Genomic DNA, 23,806 nt, shown 5'->3' with positions numbered 1-23,806 from the left:
ACTCAGGACAAGGAGTGGCCTTGACTTGTCACATCTCTTTATTCTCCTTCAGTCTGGAACAGTGCCTTAGTCTTGATCTTTTTGAGAATTACAGGTCAGTTATGTTGCAGAGTATACTTCCATTTGGGTCATCTGGCATTTCTAATGATTAGATTTAGGTTATGCATCTCTGGCAGGAAGACCATGAAGTGAAGTTGTGTTCTCAGTGTGTCCTGTGAGGAGGCACATAATGTCAGCTTGTCCCATGCTGGTGGTGGCAGTGTTGGCCACTTGATTCTGTGGTGAATGCCAGGCTTCTCCATTGTGAAGTCACTCATTTTCCACTAGTAATTAACACATATTTTGTGAAGAAGTACTTTCTAAATAAGTAAACATCGGCATGATCTCATGGTTGTCTTTTTTATTCAATGGATTATAGTCTATTACTATCATTATTTATTTTGAGGCTCAAATTGTCTGGCTATGGCCAGTGGGAGCCCCTTCAGTGTGGCTCCCTGACCTTTGCACATATTCCTAACATTTTTGGAGTGGTTCCTTACTTTCTGGCACCATACAGTGTTTAGGCTCATCTTGTATTTTCCATGTTCCAGTATTTTCCATGTTCCAGCTCTGTAATCAACCATTTCTCCAAGGAGCTCTGGTTCCTTCTAGAGGGGATCTGGTGTTGCTTGTGCTCATTGCTTTTGGTGTATCACTGCCACCAGGCTCCCTCAATAGACAAAACCAGGGAATATATGCATGTGTATTCATACATTTATCAATACATTTGACCGTTGAACAACATGGGGGTTAGGGACACTGGCCCCTGTGCAGTTGAAAATATGCCTATAACCTTTGACTCCCCAAAGACTTAACTACCAACAGCCTGTTGACGAGAAGCCTCAATGATAACAAACAATTGATTAACATATAATTTATGTGTTATATGTATTATATACTTTATTCTTTTTTTTTTTTTTTTTTTTTAAATTTTTTTTTCAACGTTTATTTATTTTTGGGACAGAGAGAGACAGAGCATGAACGGGGGAGGGTCAGAGAGAGAGGGAGACACAGAATCGGAAACAGGCTCCGGGCTCTGAGCCATCAGCCCAGAGCCCGACGCGGGGCTCGAACTCCCGGACCGCGAGATCGTGACCTGGCTGAAGTCGGACGCTCAACCGACTGCGCCACCTAGGCGCCCCACTTTATTCTTATAATAAAGCAAACTAGAGAAAAAAAATATTAAAATTGTAAGGAAGAGAAAATACATTTATAGCACTATATTTATCAAAACAAATCTGCATATAGGTGGACCTGCTGCAGTTCAAACCGGTGTTGTTCAGGGGTCAACTGTATATACAGTGTATGTACACATGTTCACACATGTTTATTTGCCATCTGTTTATTTAAATTGATGCTGGTAAGTAATGCTGGTATTGCTGCTTCCAGTCTCCTACCACAGGATTTATTCTAGTTTTCTCCACTTACGTATTTGTATTTCCCTTCTCTAGTAGTGAGAAACCTAGATCCTATTATCTTTCCTACCTATTTGATCAGATTCCCCAGACATCACCAATCTGACCATTGTCCCTCCATCATGGGTCCTGCTAGAGCTCTAGCATCCTACACTGGGCCTTCTTCCTCCTCCCAGCCATGTGAGGGGCTTGCCTTTCCTCTCAGAGGCTCTGGTACCTGCACCAAGTCGTCCCCAAGCAAACACCCTCCTCACTCTGCCTGAGCTCTGCCAGCCTGTGCCTGATCACCCCACTGTAGGAACATGTCTCACCCTGCCTGGGTTCTGATGCCCTGCTTCATGCCACTGCCCTCTCCTTACCCCCAGCGTGGACTGTCCCTCACCCTGCTAAGACTGACTCTTGGTCTAGGCCACTGTGGTTCCAGCCTCTGCACACACCTACCCTGCTGGGTTTCACAAGTCACTTCTTGACTGAATTGTTTGGGTGGGGAGTGATATAGCACAAAGGAAATTTTAAAGTGACAACTGAAGCTGCTGTGTGGAGAGCAGCCTGTGGCATGGCTCCACTGGCTGTGGGGAGCTTGGCGTGGAGGAGGCTGCGGCAGCCAGGAAGGGTGGTAGGGCAGAGCCTGGGGTGGGAGGTACATACACATGATAAGACCCCATGGAGCCCGGCTTGCATGGCTTGGAGAGAAGGGATCAGGAATGAGGGCAGGGTTCTTGGCATCAGCAGCTGGTGTCAGGGGCCTGGTCTCCTCTGCTGGGGAGTCTGTTGAGTTTGAAGAGCTTTTAGAAAGTCTGGGTGGGGAAGTTTCAGCACTGGGGGTTAGAAATTGGGGCGAAGATTTGAGGGCTTTCTGGGAAAGCAACTTAAACCAAAGAGAGAGGGTGAGATGTCTTAGGGATAAGATAGAGCAGAAAAGGGAGGACCTAACACTGAAGTGAGATGGCATTTCACAGGCTGTGGGAAGTCTTATGGAGTGTTTTAAGTTATAATGTAACTTTGGTTGCCATAAAACTTTTTAGAACTCAGTCAACTTGTATGTCTGTTTGGACCTTTGCAAGTTTTCTCCTTTGTCTAGGAGACATTATCCACTGGACACGTGCAGTTGTTTGGCTGTTTCGCCTTACATTAAGAGGTAGATAGGGGCGCCTGGGTGGCTCAGTCAGTTAAGCATCCAACTCTTGGTTGTGGCTAAGGTCATGATCTCATGGTTTTTTGAGTTCGAGCCCCCTGTCTGTGCTGACAGTACGGAGTCTGCTTGGGATTCTCTCTCTCCCTTTCTCTGCCTCTCCCCCACTCACTCTCTCTCTTTCTCTCTCTCAAAAATGAATACATTAAAAAAAATTAAAAAGAGGTAGACATCTGCCTATTAATTTGCGCTCATTGGCCTTATGCAGTCGCGTACTGGCATCATTTCCTCCCTAGTGTCCTGCTGTGCCAGAAATTTCATATTTCACCCTCTGGTTTCTCTGCTCTTATAACCCTTCAGTAGCCCCATGTGGCCCTTGACCTGGCTGAGTCAGGAGGCTGCTAGACGGTGCCTTGCTTAGCATGGAGGGGTTTTCCTCCATCTGTACTCTGGCCTTGAGCAGAGCTGCCAGGGCTCAGGGGGCAGGGACATGCTCATTTAACTTGTCCAGGTCTTTTCTCATCAACACAAACTGCCATCATGTCTCCATCATTTGCACCTTGCATGTTTGAAATGTGTTAAACTTAGTCTGAGAGCTTGGCGTTCATTCTGGTTAAGCTGTGCTGGAGTCCATGTCAGTCTGGACATTGACTTCAGTGTTGTGTCTTTGTCAGATGTGGGGAGCCCTGAACCCTTCTCTGGGTTCAGCTGGGTTGTCTGGAGTAGCGCCTGCATTGGGTCTAGCGGGTACCATGCAGAGGGCTGTTAGAAAGCTGTAATCCTTGTGCTGGGCTAGTCTTGCCTCTGGGTGCACATGACAGGAGGCTCCTTGGCCTGATCTGCATGGGGGCAGAGGTGGGGGATGCCTGTGGGGTAGCAGGTCCTGTGCCAAGGGCAGGGAGCTGGTTTATTCTATGTGGCTTCCCTGTCACTGGGTCCTTATGAGATGGCGAGTGGCTGTGGCATCTGTTAAAAGTAAAATTTAACTGAGTAAATGTCAAAGATCTTATTGGCTTTGATCAGTGACTCCTGATTCGGGCAGCATCTAGTCGAGCAGATAGGAGTTTGGAGGAACTGTACAAAATGAAAGACTTCCAGGCAGGAAGAGGCGGGAACAAGGGGGTTACACTGGGAAAACAAAAACAAAAAAACCCAGGTTGATTATTGCCAGGCTGTTTTCCTTTAGGGGATGGAAGGGGTCTGTCAGGCACATTACCTTGCTAGTGCTGATCAGGATATTTCTGATTGACTCATGTAAGATTCTATTTCTGGGAGAGCCCAAACTGTAAGTAAGTTAGATCTGGTTTAGTGATGTGGGACTGAGCATAAGTGATTCCATTTTGGGCCTTTGGTCTTGTTTTTAGCAAATTGGATCTGCTCACACCACTCCCTTGGTCAGAAACTAACCTCTGCTCATGCCGTTTCCTTCCCAGCTGTTTAGTCAGGAGACTGTGATGAAGTTTGTGCCACGGTACAGCCTTGTTCTAGAACTCAGCGACAGCGGGGCGTTCCGGAGAAGCTTGCACGATCCCGACGGGCAGGTGGCCTCCTACATCAGTGAAGTGCACGAGCATGATGGGCACCTATACCTGGGCTCCTTCAGGGCCCCCTTCCTCTGCAGACTCAACCTTCAGTCTGTTTAGCCAGCCTGACTGTAGCTGTGCCAGGAGTCCTCACACTGGGCACCACTCCTATTCCAGGAGGTACTATGCACACAGCCCTTTCCACCTGCACCTGCCAGTCCTTGGAAGTGGACAGTGAGACCCTGTGGATGTCTGGGCCCCTGTGGGATACCTCTCCCCTGGGTTTGACATTGCATTTAGAGGGAAGCATAATTTGCCATAGGGAGGATAAGTCCATGTGAAACTATTTTCTGTTAAAAAAAAAACCTTTCTAAGTACAGTGATTCTCTAGGACTTAGGAGACTTCATACACTTATAACAGGCCTCAAGGTTTGGTGGATAGAGCGTAGATGAGCTGTCTAAGGATCTTGTTTTTGCTACTGGCTGTCCTGCCAGCCTCAGTGTCTTTACTGTAAAATGGGGTAATACCTGTCTTTGGGGGAGGGGCATGGGAAGGGCAAGGAGAGCTCAGTGCAAACATGTGTTGAGGCCAGTGGGCGGAGCTATGTAAGTAAAGACCTTAGAGCCATATTCTAACTGTAGATGTAGAGTTTTGTGGGACTTGGGACCTTGATCCTGGGTGTTCCCTTCCATAGCTCACACCCTCCAGCCTGCCCCACTCTGAACCAGAGGCTTTTCAAGACTCCTGAGTCCCTATAACCATTTAAAGGCAAGGACCCGAGTAAATGCATAGAAGCAGCAGCTCAGGACTCCCTGGGCTCTTCTCTGTGAACAACTTACCACGTTGATGGAATGATCCAGCAGCTGGGTACTGCAGGGGAGAATTTAGGCAGGTCCTGTTTACATACCTTTGTTCCTCACCAATAGGCCCACAGATGAATAGTGCACATGCTAGTGCCATTTGCTAGAGGGTCACAAGCCTGAAGTTGCTGTATATCCTGACAGGTATGCCTGTACACTGGTCCTAATTTTGTCAGGGGAACCCATGTAATAATGATAATTAAGTTGACTTTTCTGCTGATTAATCTTTTTTGATGGTGTTGCCTGGGAGTTTTTCTCTAATATAATTATGTTAACAGGGACTGGAATTTGATTCCATTGAGGGCTGATAAGAGGATCATTTTGGTCAGGACCTTGTTTAGGGACAAGCAGTCCATCTGACTGGCTCAGGGCACAGGGCAGCCCCTCCAGCCATTGCCTCCTGGCAGTGCTTTATTCTTGGGCTTGTTGATGTCATACTGTGTTCCTGTTTCCAGCCTACAAAATGGGCCTAATATCTGTTCCTTTCTGTCCTGTTTGTGAGAATCCATAGGAGATCGTCTCTCTGGAATTGTTTTAAGTAACTTAACAAAGGAAATATTTTCAATAGGTAATGATATTAAAATTCAAAGAGGATTGATAGCTGTGGTAAAATCTCAACCATTTATGTGGTGTTGCACTAGCTGGCACTAATCCCTTCATTCCCTTTCCCAACAGCGGCCACCCCCCTCCCATGTGCTGGGCTGGCCTCATTTTAGGGGAAACAGGCAGGATCTGGTGGTTGGCTCATCTGGTGTTACCTGTTCAGGGATGGCTTTATGTGCAGCAGCAGTAGCACAGGGTCAGAGATTGGCTTCAGTCCAGTTGATGCAATGCAGAATGTATTAGGTGAATGACTTAATGTTATTTATATTACTTTATAGGAAAGAAAGTTGAGTAGTGATTATTAAATACTTCTTAGTAGATAATGGTGCATCCCATACATCAGCTGTACAGGAAAAGGGAAAGCCTGATCATTCTGCCATAAAAAACAGTTTAAATGTGAGGAGCATATATAAGTTGACTTCTTGATTGAGAACAGAGGGCTTTGGTTTTAGTGCTTACTTTTTAGCAGTGCAGAGAAGCTGGTAAATTGCTTTCCAGAGTTTTCAGCAAAGGAGTCTTGATTTTGACTCAGATTTTGATTTTCTGTTTCAAAGTGTCATTTGCTGTGTTTTATCTGGTAATTTGCCATGGTGAGGTACAAAATATAGCCTTGTTAGGTTTAAGTATGTGGTGTGCTTTTGTTGTAAACATGAAGCAGATTTGCACTAATGTGAATTACTAACATGCTTTTAAAATTAAATTAAGTGATTCATTCATTGTGTGCTTCTTTATTATCTATTACAAAAATTCTGTCAGGATTCACTTATTGCCTTTCATATGACAGAGGCCCTGTTTTGAGATTTTTATCATCAACATGCATTTGCAGAGTGGTCTGTAGTTTAGAAAGTGTTTTCACAGGGACTCCTGGGTGGCTCAGTCAGTTAAGCGTCTGACTCTTGATTTCGGCTCAGGTCATCATCTCATGGTTCCTGAGTTGGAGTTGAGCCTTGTGTTGGGTGCTGTGCTAACAGCATGGTGCCTGCTTGGGATTCTCTCTCTCTCCCTCTCTCTCTGTCCCTCCCCCAATGAGTGCTTTCTCTCTCTGAAAGTGTTGAGTTAATTTATTTTTTATATAAATTAAAAAAAAAGGGGTTTTCACATATACTGACCTTTTACTGATGGAAAGAGATGTGGCCTCATTTTATAGGGGAATGGAAGCTGGGGGGAGTGATTTTCCCAAAGTCACTGGGAACACAGGGCCAGTACACTGCTGGGCCAGAAACCGTGCTCTGACTATAAAATGTGCCGGGGAAGCTGGGAGATGAGGAGGCAGGGTGGTGTTCCCAGGACCTGGCCTTTTGGTGGTCACTGCCCAGCCCAGGGGTTGGACCTTGGCTGCACATCAGAGTCCTCTGGGGTTCCTGGTCTTCTAGAGTGGCCTGGCATCATCATAGTTTCAAGCTTCACAGGTGGCCCCCATGGCAGTTGGGGAGGCACCCGTCATGGCTGGGGCCTGTCTGCACCGCTGGAGAAGGGACAGTAGAGCTGAATCCCGTAGAGTCTGTGTATAGTTAGTGAGGAGGCATGGCTGGGGAAAGTGCTAGAACACTCAGGGCAAGACTGTTAGAATTTTGACTGGTTTTGCTCAGTTTCAAGACCTTGAGCAATTAGTATTTCTTCTCTTCAGTCCTATTTCTGGTATGTCTTAGAATCCCAGGTACTTAACTTTACATTTCTCAGTGACAATAACATTAGATGGTATCACAGCTTCCCTCTGTATCAGTCATTCTCTCCTAGTCAGAGTAAAGCTCTAAGTTGAAAACAGCAGGTAAAATTGGGTTGGCAAGACGAGACTTCAGGGCATCACTGGCTGACATCTGCTCCCTGCAGTAAGTTACACCATCTCTGTGTGGGTGTTTAGTTTCATCTGTTTGAATCCTACCAAATGGCTCTCTGGCATCCCTTCCCAGGTCAATCTGGAGAGAAATCTTTGATAGGGCCAAAGTGCATTGATGGAACAAACAGTGTGCCCTCAGGGCCTGCTCAGGGGCGGCCAGAACAAAAAACGTCTGCGAGAGTATGATTGGTAGATATATCTCTATGGAGGACACAGGTATTCCAGCTCTTGTCTTCCAGAAATCAGAATAGCCTCACACTGGCTCACTGGCCCAGCCTCTTCTGTTGTGACCATGGCTGGTGTAAGAGTTATTTAAAGCATTGTTTTCTATGAGGTGTAGTACATAAAGCAGATTGGAAATAATAAAACAGCAGATGTCCCATTTCCACCTGGAGTTTGGTCCCTGAGGCTCCCCAAGTAGAGAAGGTTTGCAGACGCCTGAGGTTGGGGGCCCACGGCCAGCTGGCATCTTCAGTAGCTGGTTTGCCTTAGTTCTAAGACTTCTCTTTGTTTACTTTATAAGAAGAGATTTTATTTAAAAAAAAAATTTAATGTGTATTCATTTTTGAGAGAGACAGAGTGCAAGCAGGGGAGGGGCAGAAAGAGAGGGAGACACAGAATCTGAAGCAGGCTTCAGGCTCTGAGTTGTCAGCACAGAGCCCAATGCCGGGTTCGAACCCAATAACCATGAGATCATGACCTGAGCCAAAGTCAGACTGACTCTTAATCTACTGAGCCACCCAGGCATCCCTGTAGGACAAGATTTCAAATGATGTTTTGAAAATTGTGGGGATAGGTTAGTGTTGAAACCTGAGAGTTTTGAGATTAAACTGTGAGGCTTCCTTCTCTGTTCCCAGAGGGAAGGTCAGCCCTAGCTCTTGGCTAGGCAGGGGGAGTTCAAATGCAGCTCAGCTTGGAGCAGTGGTACTGTGAGGCTGCTCTACCCCAGACATGTGTGCATTCTCGTCTTTGACCTTGAGGCCAGGTGATACCACGTTGGCCAGTGGGACTGGAGGGTTAGTAATAATTTTCGGGAGAGGCCTGGCCTTCTGTGCTCTGATCCGTATTTAAATGTAAATGAGGACTGACTGGGAGCTAGCAGGGGGTCATCCCTTCATTTGCTGTGTCTTCTTGTCCCCTTGTCTGTGTCCAAGGTGGTGTTCCTGCCACCTTGTTAATGTATGTATGGGATCAACAGGGCCAGGTGAACTCATTTATCTTTATGAAAGGATGGCCTTCAGAGTCATCGAATAAATTAAATGTCTTGTGGCATAGTTGCCATTACTGTCCCTGAATTAAATGACCAGAAGGCGGCGAGCCAGCAAAAATGAATGAGGATTTGGATTATTAAAGTAGTTCTGTCCTCACTGAAGGAAGCCAAAGGATAATTCATTATGATGTTCACACTGATCGAGTTTATAACTGTGTACTAAGTTGTCATACATATTTAATGTAGATTTTCTGTTTCCTATGAATTATCAAGTTGTATTTTTTTTAAAGGCAACAGTGTACTTTGCCTGTAGTTTGAAGAGACCTGGAGAGGAAGAAGTCCAACATGAGGGGCTCTGCATTTGAACCCAGGGTTACACAAGGTGGCTGGGGGGGCTGTCTTCTCTGAGTGAAGCCTCTGTCTACAAGCTCCTGGGTGTCTCTGTGGCCCAGCCTTGCACTTTCTAATGCCAGCTCAATCCCTGTCTTTTACGAGGACGCTAGTGCCTCCCACCTCATAGTGGTCCCCTCCTTCTCCCAACTCCTCAACACAACACCTCCATCCCTAACCTCGACTCCCTTCTTTTGAAGTGCTGTGGGCAGTGGTCCCAGCACTCTGCCTCACCCCACCTGCCCAGGTGCTGCTGTGTGCATGCTGAGCCTCAGAGGCAGTGGAGAGAACTTGGGTGTATGGCTCCCTGTCAGAAGAATACCCAGCTGGAGGGTAAGTGCCCTCCAAAGTCGGGTGCTTTCTGTCCTGCCAGTTCATGATGTAGATATATGCTGGCCTGTTTTGGCTGCTTTGGTCTTCAGTATATTTTAGCTAGCAGTGAGTGGCTGGAAAAGCCTCCAAGGGGCTTTATGGAAGTCACTTATACTCATTAGACCACTAAGTGAGGGGCACCCCTCACAACACCTCACCTTCCTAACTGTCCCTTTAAAGATGCTTTGAGATGGTCAGTTCTTTATTCCTATTTATTCATGACTTTATTCATCCATGAAAGGCCAAAGATGCTTAATAGCAGACTTGGGTCCTCTGCCCAGTGCTGTAACAGTTATTCAGTCAGAAGGATGGATCTCTGGGCTTTTCATTGGTGAGCGTGGGACCACAGGGTAATTGGGCTTGCTCAGGGGTCCAGAACCTGAAAAATTCCCACCAGAGGACTCGCTCCTGTGTGTGTCCAGACCCCAAATCTGTCTGGGACACAGCATTAGTAAAATGAAGTTTAGAAAAAAATGTGAAATAATCTAGCCAGGGGTAGTATCTTTTTCTTCCACTCTGGCTACTTTGCAGTGAACCTGTGGGCACTTCTGCTCACTGCTGAGCTCCTATAGAAGGTCCAAGGGTCTGTGACAGCCAGGACAGGGCTGTGACTGAGCACAGTAAACAGCACAGGTGCAGTCTTGCTGTGAGGTGGAAGTCACTGACAGTGGAGGACGGGCACCTCGAACCTCTGGAGCCAGGGGATGACCCAAACTTCAGAGTAGCAACTGAAAGTCTGAAACAAAGAAGAATCCTCCTGAGAATCTTCCTGGGGCAGAGGCCGCCCTCCCGACATGCTCCACAGAGGTTAAGTTCTGGTGCTGCTCCCTGTGGGCTATGCATGTGCACACATACCTGTGTGTGTGTGCATTTTCCTTATTAAGCTCTCCCTTGCCCCAAGTTGTTTTGAAGAATTTCACATCTACAAAGAAGTTGAAAGAGTGATTCAAGAATATATACTTCTTTCATTTGCAAATTGAATTTTGCCACCTTTGCTCTCTCCCTGCATGTATATGTGTGTCTATAATTTCTGAACTGTTTGAAAACTCTTTTTGCTGTAACTACCCCTGTCCCCAAGTTCGTGGTGTTTATTTCCTGGAGGTGTGTCCCTCAGGGAGGAGGAAGTGTGGGGTGGGCAGGTTGAGGTGCTCTCTTGGGAGTCTCATCTCTGTGTTCTCCTGGGTCTGTGAGTGAGATTTGGAACTTTGCAGGCAGAGAGGTGATGAAGGGGGTGTTTCCCAAAGTCCTGGGGAGTGGGTAGGAGCTGGGACAGCAGTGAGTGCGTGTAAGGAGGCGAGACCCCTTTGATTACCCGTTGTAAGGTGTGGTTGGTCTGGAAGTCACAGTTGTCTAGACTAGGGTGTTGGGTCTTCTTGCAAGAAGTTCTGCCAATCTCCATGTCCAGCATGTACTTCAGACCCTTCACAATCTAAGGGGGAAACAGGCCACATCTGTGTTACTTGGCCACACCAGCAGGAGGCATGGAGACAGGGAGGAGAGAAGCCTGGACGTGACCCCTGGAAAGGGGCTGAGGGTGTGCAGGCCTATCTGGGACTCACCAGAGAGCTCTGGGAGGGACACTGCCGCCTAGACCCCAGAACCCTCCCTTCTTACCCATTCATGTTGGTCCTGCTCATGGCACCAGTTCTTGGTCCCCAGGTGAGACTGCGGCTCTGTGTCCAAGACATTTCCTTCCTGCCCAGAACTCTCCATCAGCAGGGATGGGCCCTGTGCCCGTGAAGGCGAAGTGATGCCCCCTCCACGCCCAACACTCACCTGCAGCCTGTGCTGACCTGCTGGTTAGTCCCTGCCCTGCATGCTAGCAGTGGTTAATTTTTTCCCAGTTTCAAAATAGATCTCCACTTGCATGTGGCAGCAACCTGGATCATCTCCTTGTTTGTGGTCTCTCAATAAAGCCTCAGCCCCACTAAGAACCAGGTGAAATAAAGTCCCCAATGTCACCAAGGGATAACCTCCCATCCACCAGCTCCTGTAGGCCCTCGAGCACCAGCAGGAGCACCACGAGCTTATGGTGTTCCTGCAGGAGGTGAGAGCCAGGCTTGAGAAGATCCCACAGCCCCTTGAGGGGAGTCCCTGCAGAGCGAACACTTTGGCTATTTCCATGGGACAGCTTTTCAAAGCCCACTGTACACCACACTGCCTTTCTACAACACACTTTCTGATCATAAAAATATGCTGCTCTTTAACAAGTTTGCAGTTTTGGGGCACCTGGGTGGCTCAGTCAGTTGAGTATCCAACTTGGGTTCAGGTCACGATCTCATGGTTTGTGAATTAAAGCCCCACATCAAGCACTCTGCTGTCAGCCTGGAGCCTGCTTGGTATTCTCTGTCCCTCTGTTTCTCTACCCCTACCCCACTTATGCTTTCTCTCAAAAATAAAGAAGTTTACAATTTTCAAAACGTATAAAGATGATAAGAATTTCCAATAATCTTGTCACACAGGGGTACCATTATTAGTATGTGTAAAAACTGTTAGAGTAGGACCACCTCACCACCTTTCCTTGGGGTTTGTGTGTGGGTAAGGGGCAGTGGTTTGGGCAAAGCTCTGTGAGTGAAAGAACATGGCCCAAATGGAGAATGGCAAGATGTTCTATGGGGCTGCTGCGGGGGCGAGACAGGGCAGGGGCTCTGATGGGTGGTGCAAGTGTGTGCACTCTGCAGGGACAATGCTTTCCTCGCTTTGGTTCCTGTGGGGTGGCTTTCCACTTCTTCCCACTACCACCACCCCCCACTCCCACCCAGCAGCCTTCAGCACGCCCAGTGCCAGTTGCCCCGTTCCGCCCCTGCCCTCTTTGGTTTAGCTCCAGATGTGCTGTGGGCCACAACCTGATGCCTCCACCCAGAAGCATGCTTTCGTAAGAGGTGGCTCAGGGCCTTTTGGCTGTGCCCTGGGTGACTCTGGCTTTGGCTGCTCATGGCTGTTTGTGTGGCTGCTGCTCTCAGCCTCCTCGCCTGCCTGGGTCTGTGTTCTTGATGGATGGGTACTAGGTGGGCCAGCCCCTGGTAAGACAGGAGTCACTGCAGCCTGGCCTCTTAGGGATGTCCTTGACGGGCTGCTGGTGAGACCCAGACCCTCACCTGGACCAGGGCTCTGCTGATGTGGGACTCCTTGAACAAGAAGATGTCATTTGTGCAGTTGTTGAACCTTTCAACGCTGTGTCTGGCCGCTTTGAGGACTGCTGAGTCATTGGGGTTTATTGTTTTAGGAAATCCTGGCTTCACATCTGAGTTAAGGGTCTGGGCACAAAAATCTGAAAGAGAGAAGCACAGAACTAGACAAGAACATTACTGTTAGCAGGGTCCTCAGGCCAGTGTTGCACCTCATACCTTGGTTCTCCTGTCTGCTCCCAGTGTGGCCTCCAGCCATCTACCTACCCCCTCAACCAGCCACCCCACACCCCACAGGGCATTTATCATGCGTCCCCATGGTTGCTCCCTACTCAGAGCTGAGGACCAGGAGCAGTGAGTGGTCTGGTGATGAATAAAATATAGTCCTGTCTCTGTGCCTGCCCGTACAGCCTCCTTCAGAACCCAGGTTCCTAATGCACTAAAGAAAACCGAAACATGTCTCCAGGTGGCAGAGCCTTTGGGCAGGATGCAGCCCCAGGGGTTAGAAGAATCACCCCAGTTGGCCTTTGAGGCCACCACCATCTGGCCCCAGCTCCTCAGCTTGTCCCCAAGAAGTGGACCATGGGGAAGTGCCCAAAGGCCTGTCCTACTTTCTCATTTGTGGTTACACTCCTACTGTACCCTGCCTCAGTGACTCTTGTCAGAATCTGCCCAGCTTCCAGGCTCTGGGTTGGCCTCCCCAGGGGCCCCAGCTCCCGGCAGCAGCATAGCACCCAGTACCCCTCACGTTCTGCCTCCTTCTGTGCTGTTCTGGATACAAGTCTGAGGATGGGGGTCAGGCCTGGGCGACGTTCCCACCCAGCTCCACTGCAGAGCTGGTGTATGGTGGAGGGAGGGATGGCTGGCTTGCTTTCATCCTTCCATGCTCTTCCTATTCCAGAGGCCCATATTTGGATAAAAGATGGGGTAAACAACATGAGGGGCTTCTCCCCCAGCAGCTGGGTCCCTCAGTGCTTGACAGAGCCTGGCAGAACTAGGGACCCCCACACCCCTTCCCTGCTCTCCACATCCTCTGCTTTCAGCTCCCACAGAAGCAGAGCCAGGCCACACTCTGAAGAAGGACCCGACTTTATTTATTTGTCCAGCTCACTCACTGGCCCTTCTGGAGCCCTTCTCATCCCACAGGCTCAGGGGGTGCAGAATCTATGTTCACTGGAGCTCACATTCCGTAAATAAACAGGCAAGACAAACACTAGAGAAGCAGGCAGGTGAAGCAAGGCAGGAGCTGTGCAGGGGTCTGTCCACAGGAGATGCAGGATCAGGCTGTGCCATCTGCACAAATCTGTACAGAGAGCCCGGGGGCAAGCTGTGGGCCAGGAGGGCAGAGGAGTCTGAGGGCCCAGGACCCCAGCATGGCTGAAGCAAGGAGGGCATGTAGAGAAGGGCTGAGAGCCGAGGCATGGGTGTGTGCCAATTCGGGTTACAAACTAGAAAACACGAACATATTGGGTGCCCGGGTGGCTCAGTTGGTTGAGCATCTGATTCTTGATTTTGGTTCAGGTCATGATTTCACAGTTTTGTGAGTTCAAGTCCTACATCTGGCTCTGTGCTGACAGTGTAGAGCCTGCTTTAGATTCTCTGTCCCCCTCTATCTCTGCCCCTTACCCACTCATGCTCTGTCCAAATAAATAAATAAACTTAAAAAAAAAAAGCCCCACAGGTTCTGTATCACAACAAGCCAATGGTGGCCTTTTCTGGTTGGTGGCTCATCTTATGGTGAATTTAGGTTTCTCTGTTTGTCAGTTTTTCTACAGCATTTGTCAATTTTTCTACAGTGGACAACTGGTGTATTAAAATAAAAAGTCAGGGGCACCTGGGTGGCTCAGTCAGTTAAGCGTCCAACTTTGGCTCAGGTCATGATCTCATGGTTTGTGAGTTCGAGCCCCGCGTTGGGCTCTGTGCTGACAGACAGCTCAGAGCCTGGAGCCTGCTTCGGATTTTGTGTCTCCCTCTCTCTCTATCCCTCCCCGACTAGTGCTCTGTCTCTCTGTCTCTCAAAAATAAATAAATGTAAAAAAATTATAATAAAAAATTTTTTTTAAATAAAAAGTCAAAAGTTTGGAGGGAAAAGTCTAAATAAACTGGTGGGAGGGAGAATGGGAAGAGGATTTTACATTCGTAAACTGCTTTACTAAGACTTTCTCCCAGAGTTCCCTGAAATATTAGCATGCCAGAGATGATCCTGAGCTGAGTGGTTTTATTTCATTAACTAAATTAAACAGATTGTGACAATCAGCTCCTCAGTAGCATGGCCACATTTCAGGTGCTCAGTAGCTATACGTGGTTGTGGCTGTGGGTACAGATAGGGACATGGTGTCCTGAGCTGCTCTGAGACTTTGCTTCCCTCTACTGTGACCTTGGGGAGCACCTGTGGTGCAGGCGGCTATGTTCAGTCGGGGGAGGCCTGAGTTTAGCACCAGGCAGAGGTGCCGAAACAGCAGGAAGTGGAGACTCAGGATGTGTGGGTAGCAGCAGCACTAACCAAGCTTCCGGGCTGAGCATATGTAAGGTGGAGAGATTAGTCCTGACCTGTCCCCAGCCCACCCCAGCCCACCCCATCCCCTCCTGAGACACAAAGTCTGGCTCAGGTCAGAGACACTCAAGTGTATTTGGGTTGAGGAAGATAATGGTGACAAGGCATGCAGGCCTTCAGGGAGTCAAGATACTTGCTGGTTCCCTGGGTTGTCAAGAAATCTCAACTTGAGGGGAGGAAGTGGCAGTGTAAGTTCAACAGAGCTTTAATAGAAGCTCTGGGAGCTTCTAGAATGGAAGCTGCATTGGGATGTTCCACTGGGGACAAGGAGTCCCCCACCCATGGGGACTGACAGAAGGGGGCTGAGGGAAATGCCTGTTACCTTGTATGGGAGTGGGGGTAGGAGTTAGATAGGGCCAGTGGGCTGGCTGGGCCTAGGAAGTGCTGAGCAGGATGGTGCCTTGTGTGCTGTGCCCCTGCTATGGCACAAGACCCCCTTGTGCACATAGTGCCTTGTATGCTGTACACCTCCTTGTGTACATGAGACCCCTGCCAAATGTGAGAACCAGGACAGGTGGGATGGGAGGTGGGCACTGGCTGGTTGCTCTCCCCTCCCCTGTGTGAGTAGTACAATGGAAGGAGGACTGGCATGGGAAGGTACAGGTCTGTGTGTTCTGTGGCCCTGGGCTTCCTGCTGTCTGGGGAGGGCCAGCACTGCTTGACCAAGCAGGGCCCTGCCTGGCAGATGGATCTTCCCCAGCTGGTTCCTTGGGCCAAAGGCGAAACATCAAGACTAAGCCCATGATACCTCTGCAAGGCTCCCAAAGCTTTAGCAGCCCCAAGGACCTGGCCCTCTGTCCCCTGTGAAAACAGCATACTGCTGGTGCCCTTACCAACACAGGGTTATGGCCATCTGCTGGCCTCAGTTTCCCTCATAGCTTTGTCCCTTACAACACTGGGATTCTCTTGCAGGAATTCAGTCCTCGCAGGACAGTCTTTGGTTAAAGTCTCTGAAGATGGAAACAAGGAAAACTACTTGTGATCCTTGAGCACCAGCAGCTCAGCTGGTTGGGCTGGGTCAGGCCCTGGAACCTGCATTTCCCCAGCTTCCCACGTGGTTGTGACTCAGGTGGTGTTACTGGTGGGGCCTCCTGGCCCCTGCACACAAACATGCTAACGTGAGGAGGGAGGGGCTGGGCCCAGGGCCTGCTCCTCTAGCACCTGTGCCTGTTGACCACAGGAAGTGTAGCATGATCTTTAGTTTAAACAAAAAACCATTTTGATAGCTTCATTTCTGCTCATCAGTGTAGTCTAGATGGCAGAGAAAGAATGAAACCACATTGGCACAAGGATTGAAGCTCTAATGTTATTCCTGCTCTCAGAGATTAGAGGACCACCACCCCCCCTTGCTATGGATCAATATGACTTCTATTTTTTGCTTTGTATAAATTACATTTATTGCTTTTTCGGATTATAAGCTTATGTATTTTTGGTGGGACATTCAAAAAATACAGAAGAATATAAGAACAAAATTAGAAGTCACTCATGATCTCAAAGGTAACCACTGCTAATGGTTTTTTAAATAAAACGTATTAAATTTAATTTTTCTTGAATTTAACAGGATTAAAAAATGAAGTGAAAATAGGTGCGGCCTAACCTCAGATAAGTGTCCTGTTCAAACATGTGATGTTGGTTCCTGAGCAATTTCGGTAATGTTACAAAAAGTTTAGGGAAAACACTGAAGTTGGTTTATTTTTATTTAACCACATTTCCTAAAATGTAGGCTTCAAGTCAGTAAAACTTCATCAGCACAGTTGTCTGAACAGTTTTTAATTAAAAAAAAAAAGTTGAAAAGTCAAATCTATTTTTAGGATCCTTCAAGAGAAATCAACAGGGAAAGGCTTTTCATGGAGAATCAATGTCCCAAAGAGGCAGTGGTCCTTCAGAGAAGAACAGGAGCCACCACGTGGGTTCTGAGCAAGAGATGACAGGGCAGCCTGGGTGGCCTGGGCCAGGGGTGAGCCCCTCCCACACGAAGGGGGCCCTGGGCTGTCGTCAGGGATGGGGCATCTGGGTGTGTGCTGTGCAGCTGAAGTCTGGGGAGCAGGAGAGCCAGGACTGTTCTTTTCTTGTCAGAACCAAGGGCAGCATGTGTCCCCATTCCACTCAGGAGAGACTAAGGCCCCAGAGGAGTGCAGAGTGGGTTTAAATCAGCTTCAAATAATTATAAAGACCAAACATTTTTTTTTTTCTCATCCAAGAAGTATTTCTTGTAGGTGCTACACTACAGGTAACGCCAAATGACTCAGAGCCTGGGGAGCCCACAGTCCTGGAGGGGAGGTTGGAAGGGGAGGTGCGCAGGCCGGGAGGCTCCCAGGAAGCTGACACTGGGCAAGAAGAGAGCCCTGGGGGGAGGGGGTGGAGGCTGGCAGATGGGAGGCCACTGAAAAAACTGTGGAGGTGACCCAGGTGAAGAGGACAAGGCTGTGCTAAGACAGGACTGACAGGGCAGCTGGAGGCCGGGGGGCGGGGGCAGCAAGCAAAGGTTGATCCAGGATTCAGACGGGGGGCATGGTGATGGCCTGGGTGACAATAGAAAGAGCAATGGGCAGAGGAGCAGTTTTGTGAGGAGAAATGAGAAATTCTGCATGGAGCTGCACTGTGCTGCCCCTGCCCAGGCAGGTGGGCCTTCCCTAGGGAGTGCAGTCCCAGATTCTGCATCACAGCCTGAATGGTTCTGATGCCAGCTGGGGAGTGAGTGGGGGGCACACCCAGAAGGGCACAAAGCCTGGGGGAACAGCAAAGATGAAGGTGGGCAGATGTCCCTTGTGGGGCCTGGCCAGGGTGGACAAGTATGAAAGGAGGGCATGCAGGCTCTGCCAGAGCAGCCCCGGGAGCAGGATGCCCAGGGACCCTTCCTGCTCTCAGGAGAGGAATAACTGTAGCTGATCTTGAAGAAAATGACTCAAGAGACTAGGCAAGACACCAGGGCACAGGGGGACGTGGGGGCAGATGAGGGAGACAGCAGGCTGTGCTGGGCTGAGTGGGGGACTGAGGTCTGCCCCCAGCATGTGCAGTTGTAACAGCACCCGGGACTGAGCACTCGGGGTGCAGATGCAAGATGCTAAAGTTAGAGGGCTGCTTATCTGAGGCTGCTGTAGCCTCCTCCCAGGGGCCGTGCACTCAGCAGGCCCAGGACAGTGGGCACTGCAGCAGAACCTGTGGGTAGGAATCAGCTAGGGGGCAGCCGGGGATCCCACAGTCTCCGCAGCTGCTTGGGGCCTGCCCCAGGGGATCTCCCCCTGTCGTCTTCCATAAACCACCCCTCCTCATTGTTCAACACCCAGAGGAGTCTAAAGGTCTCCTCTCCCTCTGATCAGAATGGGAGGCAGAGCTTCAAGGAAATGTTCTGCTATTCCTTGCTTAAAAATGTAACTTTCCATATAAATCCCAAATGATTCCTACTCCCAACATCCTGTCCTGTTCTCCATCTGCCTCCACACCCTTTCCTTCAGAGGTATGACACTGACCCCTGTTTGTGTGCCAGGCTCTGCAGGCCACCCCAAGGTGCTCTCTGAGCACCTCCTCTCTAAGGGGAGTACTGCACGTACAGGCCCCAGAACACCTAAGAATTTAAATTAAATCCACAATTGGACAGATGATGCCAGAGCTTGGGGACACTGCCAGGATGTTACCTGCTGCAACAGTTGACTGTTCCTACACAGAGTAAAGAGGAATAATCTGCCTTGGAATTACCACCAAACTTACAAGCAATGTCTGTAAGAGATGTGGGGCAAAGACTTCCTCACCAAGAACAGCTGGTAAAATAATCCAGTAGCAAATGCTTTTGGTAGATGTTCCTTAATTTACTTTTCTGAAAAACTAAGATGTGTTGGACACATGTCCTGTAGGAAGGCAGTAGAACCCAGGATGCTGGCCATGTGTCCAAGTACTGAAGCTGTTTGGAAGACTAGACCCTTTGGAGAGAGCTGTGGTCCCCTCCGGCCTGCCCTGCCCCACCCTGATTGCTACTTTGGGGGTCCCAGTTATGAGGGGGGCTAGTTCCTGCAAGTGGAAGGAAAAGGGGGTGCTCTGGGGAGGCTGGGGTTCCCCATAACCTTTCTCTTTCAGGAGTGTTCTACTGGAGGTGGAGGGAACCCCAGCTTGTGAAACTATCCCTGAGAAGGGAACCAGGGTGCCCAAGAGCCAAATGCTGACAGTCCCTGCAGATGCCTCTTCCCCTGTCACCTGGGGTGGTTTCCTCTGTGCAGCTGCTTGGACACATCCACGCTGGGCTTTCCCCAACAGCATCTCTGAGCCCTTGTTGTGGGTCAGGTGTTGAGACCCCTGGGGAGGGGGCCCTATAGGTTCCTGCTCCTAGAGCTTACAGTCTGGAAGGCTATGCTTAAGAACTTGGGTGGTGGGTGGTGAATGTTAGGCTCATGGGTACTGGGGTCCACTGGGGTAGGGTACTGCCCCTACCTGGAGATGTCACCCTGAGCCCCATATCCGTGTGCTCTTCTTGTAAGACACAAAAATTCAGTAAGTCTGGGTCATTGCCATGAATTCCATGGGGCTGCACCCACCCAGCTGTGTTCAGGGGGCTCTCAGTTAAGGATAGGCCCATCCTTTTGAGGCTACATAAGGTTAGTCCTTGATTTAACCCACTGGCGCATGCTCAGAATTTGAATCCCAGCTATGCCTCTCAGGCTGTGAAGCCTTGGGCAAGTTGCCTACCCCTCTCTGAGCCTCTGTATCCTTCTCTGTAAAATAGGGATGTTAATGGCACTGGCCTCACAGAGCAGTGATGAGAAGACAGGAGCCAGTACACATGAAGCTTTATGGACAAATGACATGCAATAGTGTAATGATTATCAAATATCAAATATGCAATATGGCTACAGCAGGGGTCTCTGAGGGTAAACAGGTGACCCCCATGGGCCCAGATGCAGCCTATAGCAGTTCTCAGGGCCCCTTCCCAGGATGCAGGGGAGTGTGAACCTTGCTGCTGGTGGTCTCTGGGTGTGGCAGATGTACCTAGCCCTTGCTACTGGTAACAAGAACTCATGTCATCTTACAGGTGGAAGGAGTGGTGGCTGCTGGTCTCTGGGGCCTCTGCTCTGGTAGCCCTGTAAATGGGAAGATGGGCCACTGCAAGTTTGGCTAGGGGCAGGGGAGGGAGGCAGAGTATGACATGGCAGCCCAGTGGAGCCTCCCAGAGAGATAACAGATGGGCTAAGGACAATGATGCAGCAATTTCCCAAGTCCTGAAGGGATCAGAGAGGGAAGCTGCCATGGGGCTCTGCATTTCTGTCAGTGCAGTTTAGTGTCTGTGTGTGGGGAAGTCATATGCCCAAATGGCACCATCATCAGGGGCCCTGTCATACTCTAGTCCCCCATGGGAAGGCTCTGGAATCTGTTCTCAGAGGAGGGAAGGGAAAGGCTGTCAGAGCCATGGAGGCAGAGTTGGGGCTGGGCTGAGTTCCTGTCTCTGTCCATCCACCAGACAGAGGGGCCTCCAAGCCCCTCTTTCTGTGGTTCTTGCTGGGCCTTCATCTGTCAAATGAAGGAAGCACCATAAGGGATTACATCAGAGGGGTGGGGGTGGGGGAAGCTATCAGCATGGCAGAGACATGGCAGAGACTCAGAGCAGGGATGTGGGTGGGTGGCTCCCAAGCACCCCAGACCCAGTGAGAGTGCTTTCCATGGGCCCCCACAGTCAGGACTCTCCAAGGTGATGCAGTTATTTACCCATCTCATGGATGGTGACACTGAGGCTTAGGGAGGCTAGGCTGCAGGTTCCACAGCTAGTAGGTTTGGGGAGTCTATGGTGCCCCAAGGCTCTCTGCATGTGAGTGTGGGCTCTGGACTTTCCAGATGCTGCTCAGTGACAGAGAGTAGGTCTCACAGCAGAGGGCTGCTGCTGTGGTAGAGCCCATCTCCCCTACCTCCCAAGGGGACAGGCGGCTCTGGTGTGGGCATGGATTGGAGAGGGTTTGGTCCAGCAGTAAGCAGCAGCAGAGGGAGCACCTGCCAGCAAGAGGCCACTAGTAGTTGGCCAGTGCCACCTGTCTCTGGATTTCCCACTCAATCCTGTTCCTGTCCCTGCTTTGTTCAGTGAGGAAACAGAGGCAAGCAGAGGAATGTGGCAAAACAATTGACAATGAGTGTGAATAATGAAATCCCAGTATAGTTAAGACGGCAGGCTCCACATCTCTCCAGCAGACCCTTCACTAAGGTTTTGAGAAGGAATGTGCTGAACATCCAGTTTCTTCCCCTGATGTCCCCTCCTGGGATGGGCACTAAGTAGGGGGCACAGGAAGACAGTGGCATCCCGGAGAGAAGGGGGGTCTCCTAACCATGAGAGCTAAGAAGGAGGGTTGGGGAGAGAGAGGAAGCAGGGTGTCCTGTCCCTGATGTCCCCAAATGCAGCACCCACCTGAGACAATCCAGAGGTCAGAGGCAGTGTCACCATGAGGGCATGTGAGGCCTCCACCATATAAGTTAAAGGAGGTGGAGTGGGGGCCCTCTAAGTCCCCACCAGTGACCCTGGCCTATGATTCCAGTGATGGGAGGGCATCGCCTGCTTCTCCGTGCTCTAGTGAGGACAGGTGCTCACTGGCTGTGTAGCTTGGGCAAGTCACCCAGTCTCCTGCCTCAGCTGCCAGGAGCACAGCAGCGACTCCCTCCCTCCCCTTCTCCCCCAGCGCTGGACCGGCAGGAAGTATTTGATATTCAGGCTCCCGGGAGCCAAGTCGAAGGACAGCAGCAGGAACTAACCATTGGACATTCCGGGGCTAGGTCCCCGTGGAGGAGCCACAGGAAAGCGTCCCTCGGGCGGACGGTTCTCAGGCCCCCGGTCTCTGGAGGGGCGGAAAACAAAGGACGCTTCCCTGCCCGCCCCCTCCCCCCGCCCGCCCCAGGCAGTTCCCTGGGGCTCAGCAACATGACTTGGGCAACCTGGCTGGAAGCTCATGGCGCACCCAGCCGCCGTCGGGCAATTTCGGGACCTCGCCACGGGGACGACCAGAGCCCTGGAGCCCTGACACGAAGTGGCCCAGGGGAGACCCTGTCCTTACCTCGCGAAGGGCGCCCGGTGGTGCTCAAGACCAGGCAGCAGAAGGCGAGCAGCTCCCGGGCTCGCCGCATGGCTGCCTGCGTGAAGAGCGGTGCGCACTGGGGAGTCGGTGCCCAGTGCTAGAGAGTAGGGGGGGCCCCGCCCTGCAAACCGCCCCCAGGCCGGGGTGGGGGCTGCCTGCCTCCGGCTGGGGCGGCGCAGGGCGGTGATGGTTTCTTGCTGAATCATTTTGACTAGAAGCTCCTCACCTCCACATCTTTGGGCTACCAAGTCAACCGCTTCCTTTACAAAAGTTTCCAAACCGATTATTTGCAAGGGGAGGAGGAAGAGAAATGAGAAGCTGTGAACAAAACCTTCGTGATTTTTCTACCTTCAGAACATACATGGAAGAGAACGCATTAAAAAGATAACGGGGGGGCCTGGGTGGCTGCGTTGGTTAAGCCACGGACCCTGTTTGGCTCAGGTCATATCTCACCGTTCCTGAGTTGGAGCCCCAAGGCTCTGTACTGACAGTGCGGAGCCAGTTTGAGATTCTCTCTCTCTCCCTCTCTCTCTCTCTGCCCCTCCCCCAGTTCTCTCTCTCTCTCTCTCTCTCAAATAAACTAAAAAAATAATAGGGATTTTCAGAAGCAGAATGATCTGAGTTTCCTTTTCCAAAGAAGACACTTCTTAGGCCCAGGATTCCAGCGTTCTGAGTGGCCCCTTGCAGGAGACCACCCTCCTGTTGGTGTCAGTGGGCATCTCCCCCTAGGAAGTGGGCAGGAAAATGGGGTGCAGACTGCAGTTTCAGAGAATGAACATCACCAGGAAACCTGCTCCCTTTGGGTTATTGCTGCACCTGGAAATGGGCAGACAGCAGTGTTTGCTGGTTAAGTGTATGATTACTTCCCAACTTTGGCTCCACACTGGCAAAGAAGAAGGAAGAACAGAATCTGACCCAAGAGGTTTCCCTTTACATTCCCAGTCCAGCAGTTAGAGTGGGAGTTTTGCAGCCACACAGCCTGAATTTGTTTGAATTCAGCTCTGCCTCTTAACAGCTGGGGACCTTAGGTGAGGAACAGCCTCTCTGTGCCTCAGTTTCCCCCTGATGGTTGTGGTGAGGGTTTGGGGACTTCCTCAGTATAAATGCTCAGGCCTGGGCTAGCGCACATTGTATGGTCTTAGCTTTGGGGTGGTTCGTACAACCCCCCAGACTTTAGGACTGCCCTACAAGGAGGAAGAAGATGCCTGAGCCTTCCTCAGATGGCTCCTACTGGGTCATACTGACTTTCAAGTAGGAGATCAGACAAGCCATATCAACTCTTGGGGCCTCCTGGGTCCCTGGCTACCCAGATTTATCAGGAGGACTGTTATTAGCAAAGCTCATTTGGCACAGAGTGTAGATGGTAGATGGTGGCATTCAATAAGGGCCCCCACTTTCTGCTGGGTCTGCTGTGTCAGTCGTGAACACTCACCCTCTGGCTGTCAGTGGCCATGACACAAGGGCTCCAAGGTGGTGTCTCCTTGCCAGGCTCTGTGCCCTGATCATATGTGCCAGGTTTGGTATTCATCCTCAGCAGGGGGCTGGGCTGCAGGAGAGGTGGGTGTCATGGCATTGGTGTCTGTGCCCATGGACACAATTGGCAGCCTCAAGGCAATTCAAACACATTGAATTTTACTGCAGAGGGTGCATCTTGGCACAGACGGTGTGAACTTCCGGGCAGCCCTGCTCTCAGGGTGCTTGG

At 50.2% G+C, this 23,806-nt stretch overlaps 2 protein-coding genes across 8 annotated transcripts in view; one reads left to right on the top strand and one right to left on the bottom strand.

Moving 5' to 3' along the window:
• Positions 1-8,136, top strand: part of APMAP (adipocyte plasma membrane associated protein) — a 38,129-nt gene extending 29,993 nt beyond the window's left edge. Inside the window, exons 9-10 of one of the 2 annotated variants that reach the window (XR_007150798.1) lie at positions 4,020-6,203; positions 8,126-8,136. Coding sequence is in view for 1 of the 2 variants with exons in the window: in XM_047852168.1 (XP_047708124.1) it covers positions 4,020-4,229 (210 nt within the window). In the remaining variant the exon portion in view is untranslated. Of the gene's footprint in view, positions 1-4,019; positions 6,290-8,125 lie in introns of those variants that run through there. The other variant, XM_047852168.1, reaches the window with a different exon arrangement.
• A 905-nt stretch (positions 8,137-9,041) lies between these two features.
• On the bottom strand, positions 9,042-22,218 carry CST7 (cystatin F). Of its 6 annotated transcripts, XR_007150799.1 has the most exons (6): positions 22,084-22,185; positions 12,481-12,674; positions 10,997-11,110; positions 10,695-10,811; positions 10,238-10,304; positions 9,042-10,118 (listed from the first exon to the last, which is right to left on the bottom strand). XR_007150799.1 is itself a non-coding variant. In XM_047852170.1 (5 exons), exons 1-5 carry the CDS (start codon positions 22,151-22,153, stop codon positions 10,041-10,043), a joined length of 552 nt encoding a protein of 183 aa, XP_047708126.1. In that variant the 5' UTR covers positions 22,154-22,218; the 3' UTR covers positions 9,042-10,040. The 6 variants fall into 6 exon arrangements, 5 of the variants coding, with proteins under 5 accessions (XP_047708126.1, XP_047708125.1, XP_047708127.1 ...); XM_047852170.1 differs by lacking the exon at positions 10,238-10,304 and having other exon boundaries at positions 12,481-12,653; positions 22,084-22,218; XM_047852169.1 differs by lacking the exon at positions 10,238-10,304.
• Positions 22,219-23,806: the final 1,588 nt, after the last annotated feature.

The sequence above is a fragment of the Prionailurus viverrinus genome, chromosome A3 (assembly GCF_022837055.1).
Source record: "Prionailurus viverrinus isolate Anna chromosome A3, UM_Priviv_1.0, whole genome shotgun sequence".
Classification (NCBI taxonomy): Eukaryota; Metazoa; Chordata; class Mammalia; order Carnivora; family Felidae; genus Prionailurus; species Prionailurus viverrinus.
This window is presented reverse-complemented; position numbering and strand designations above follow the sequence as displayed.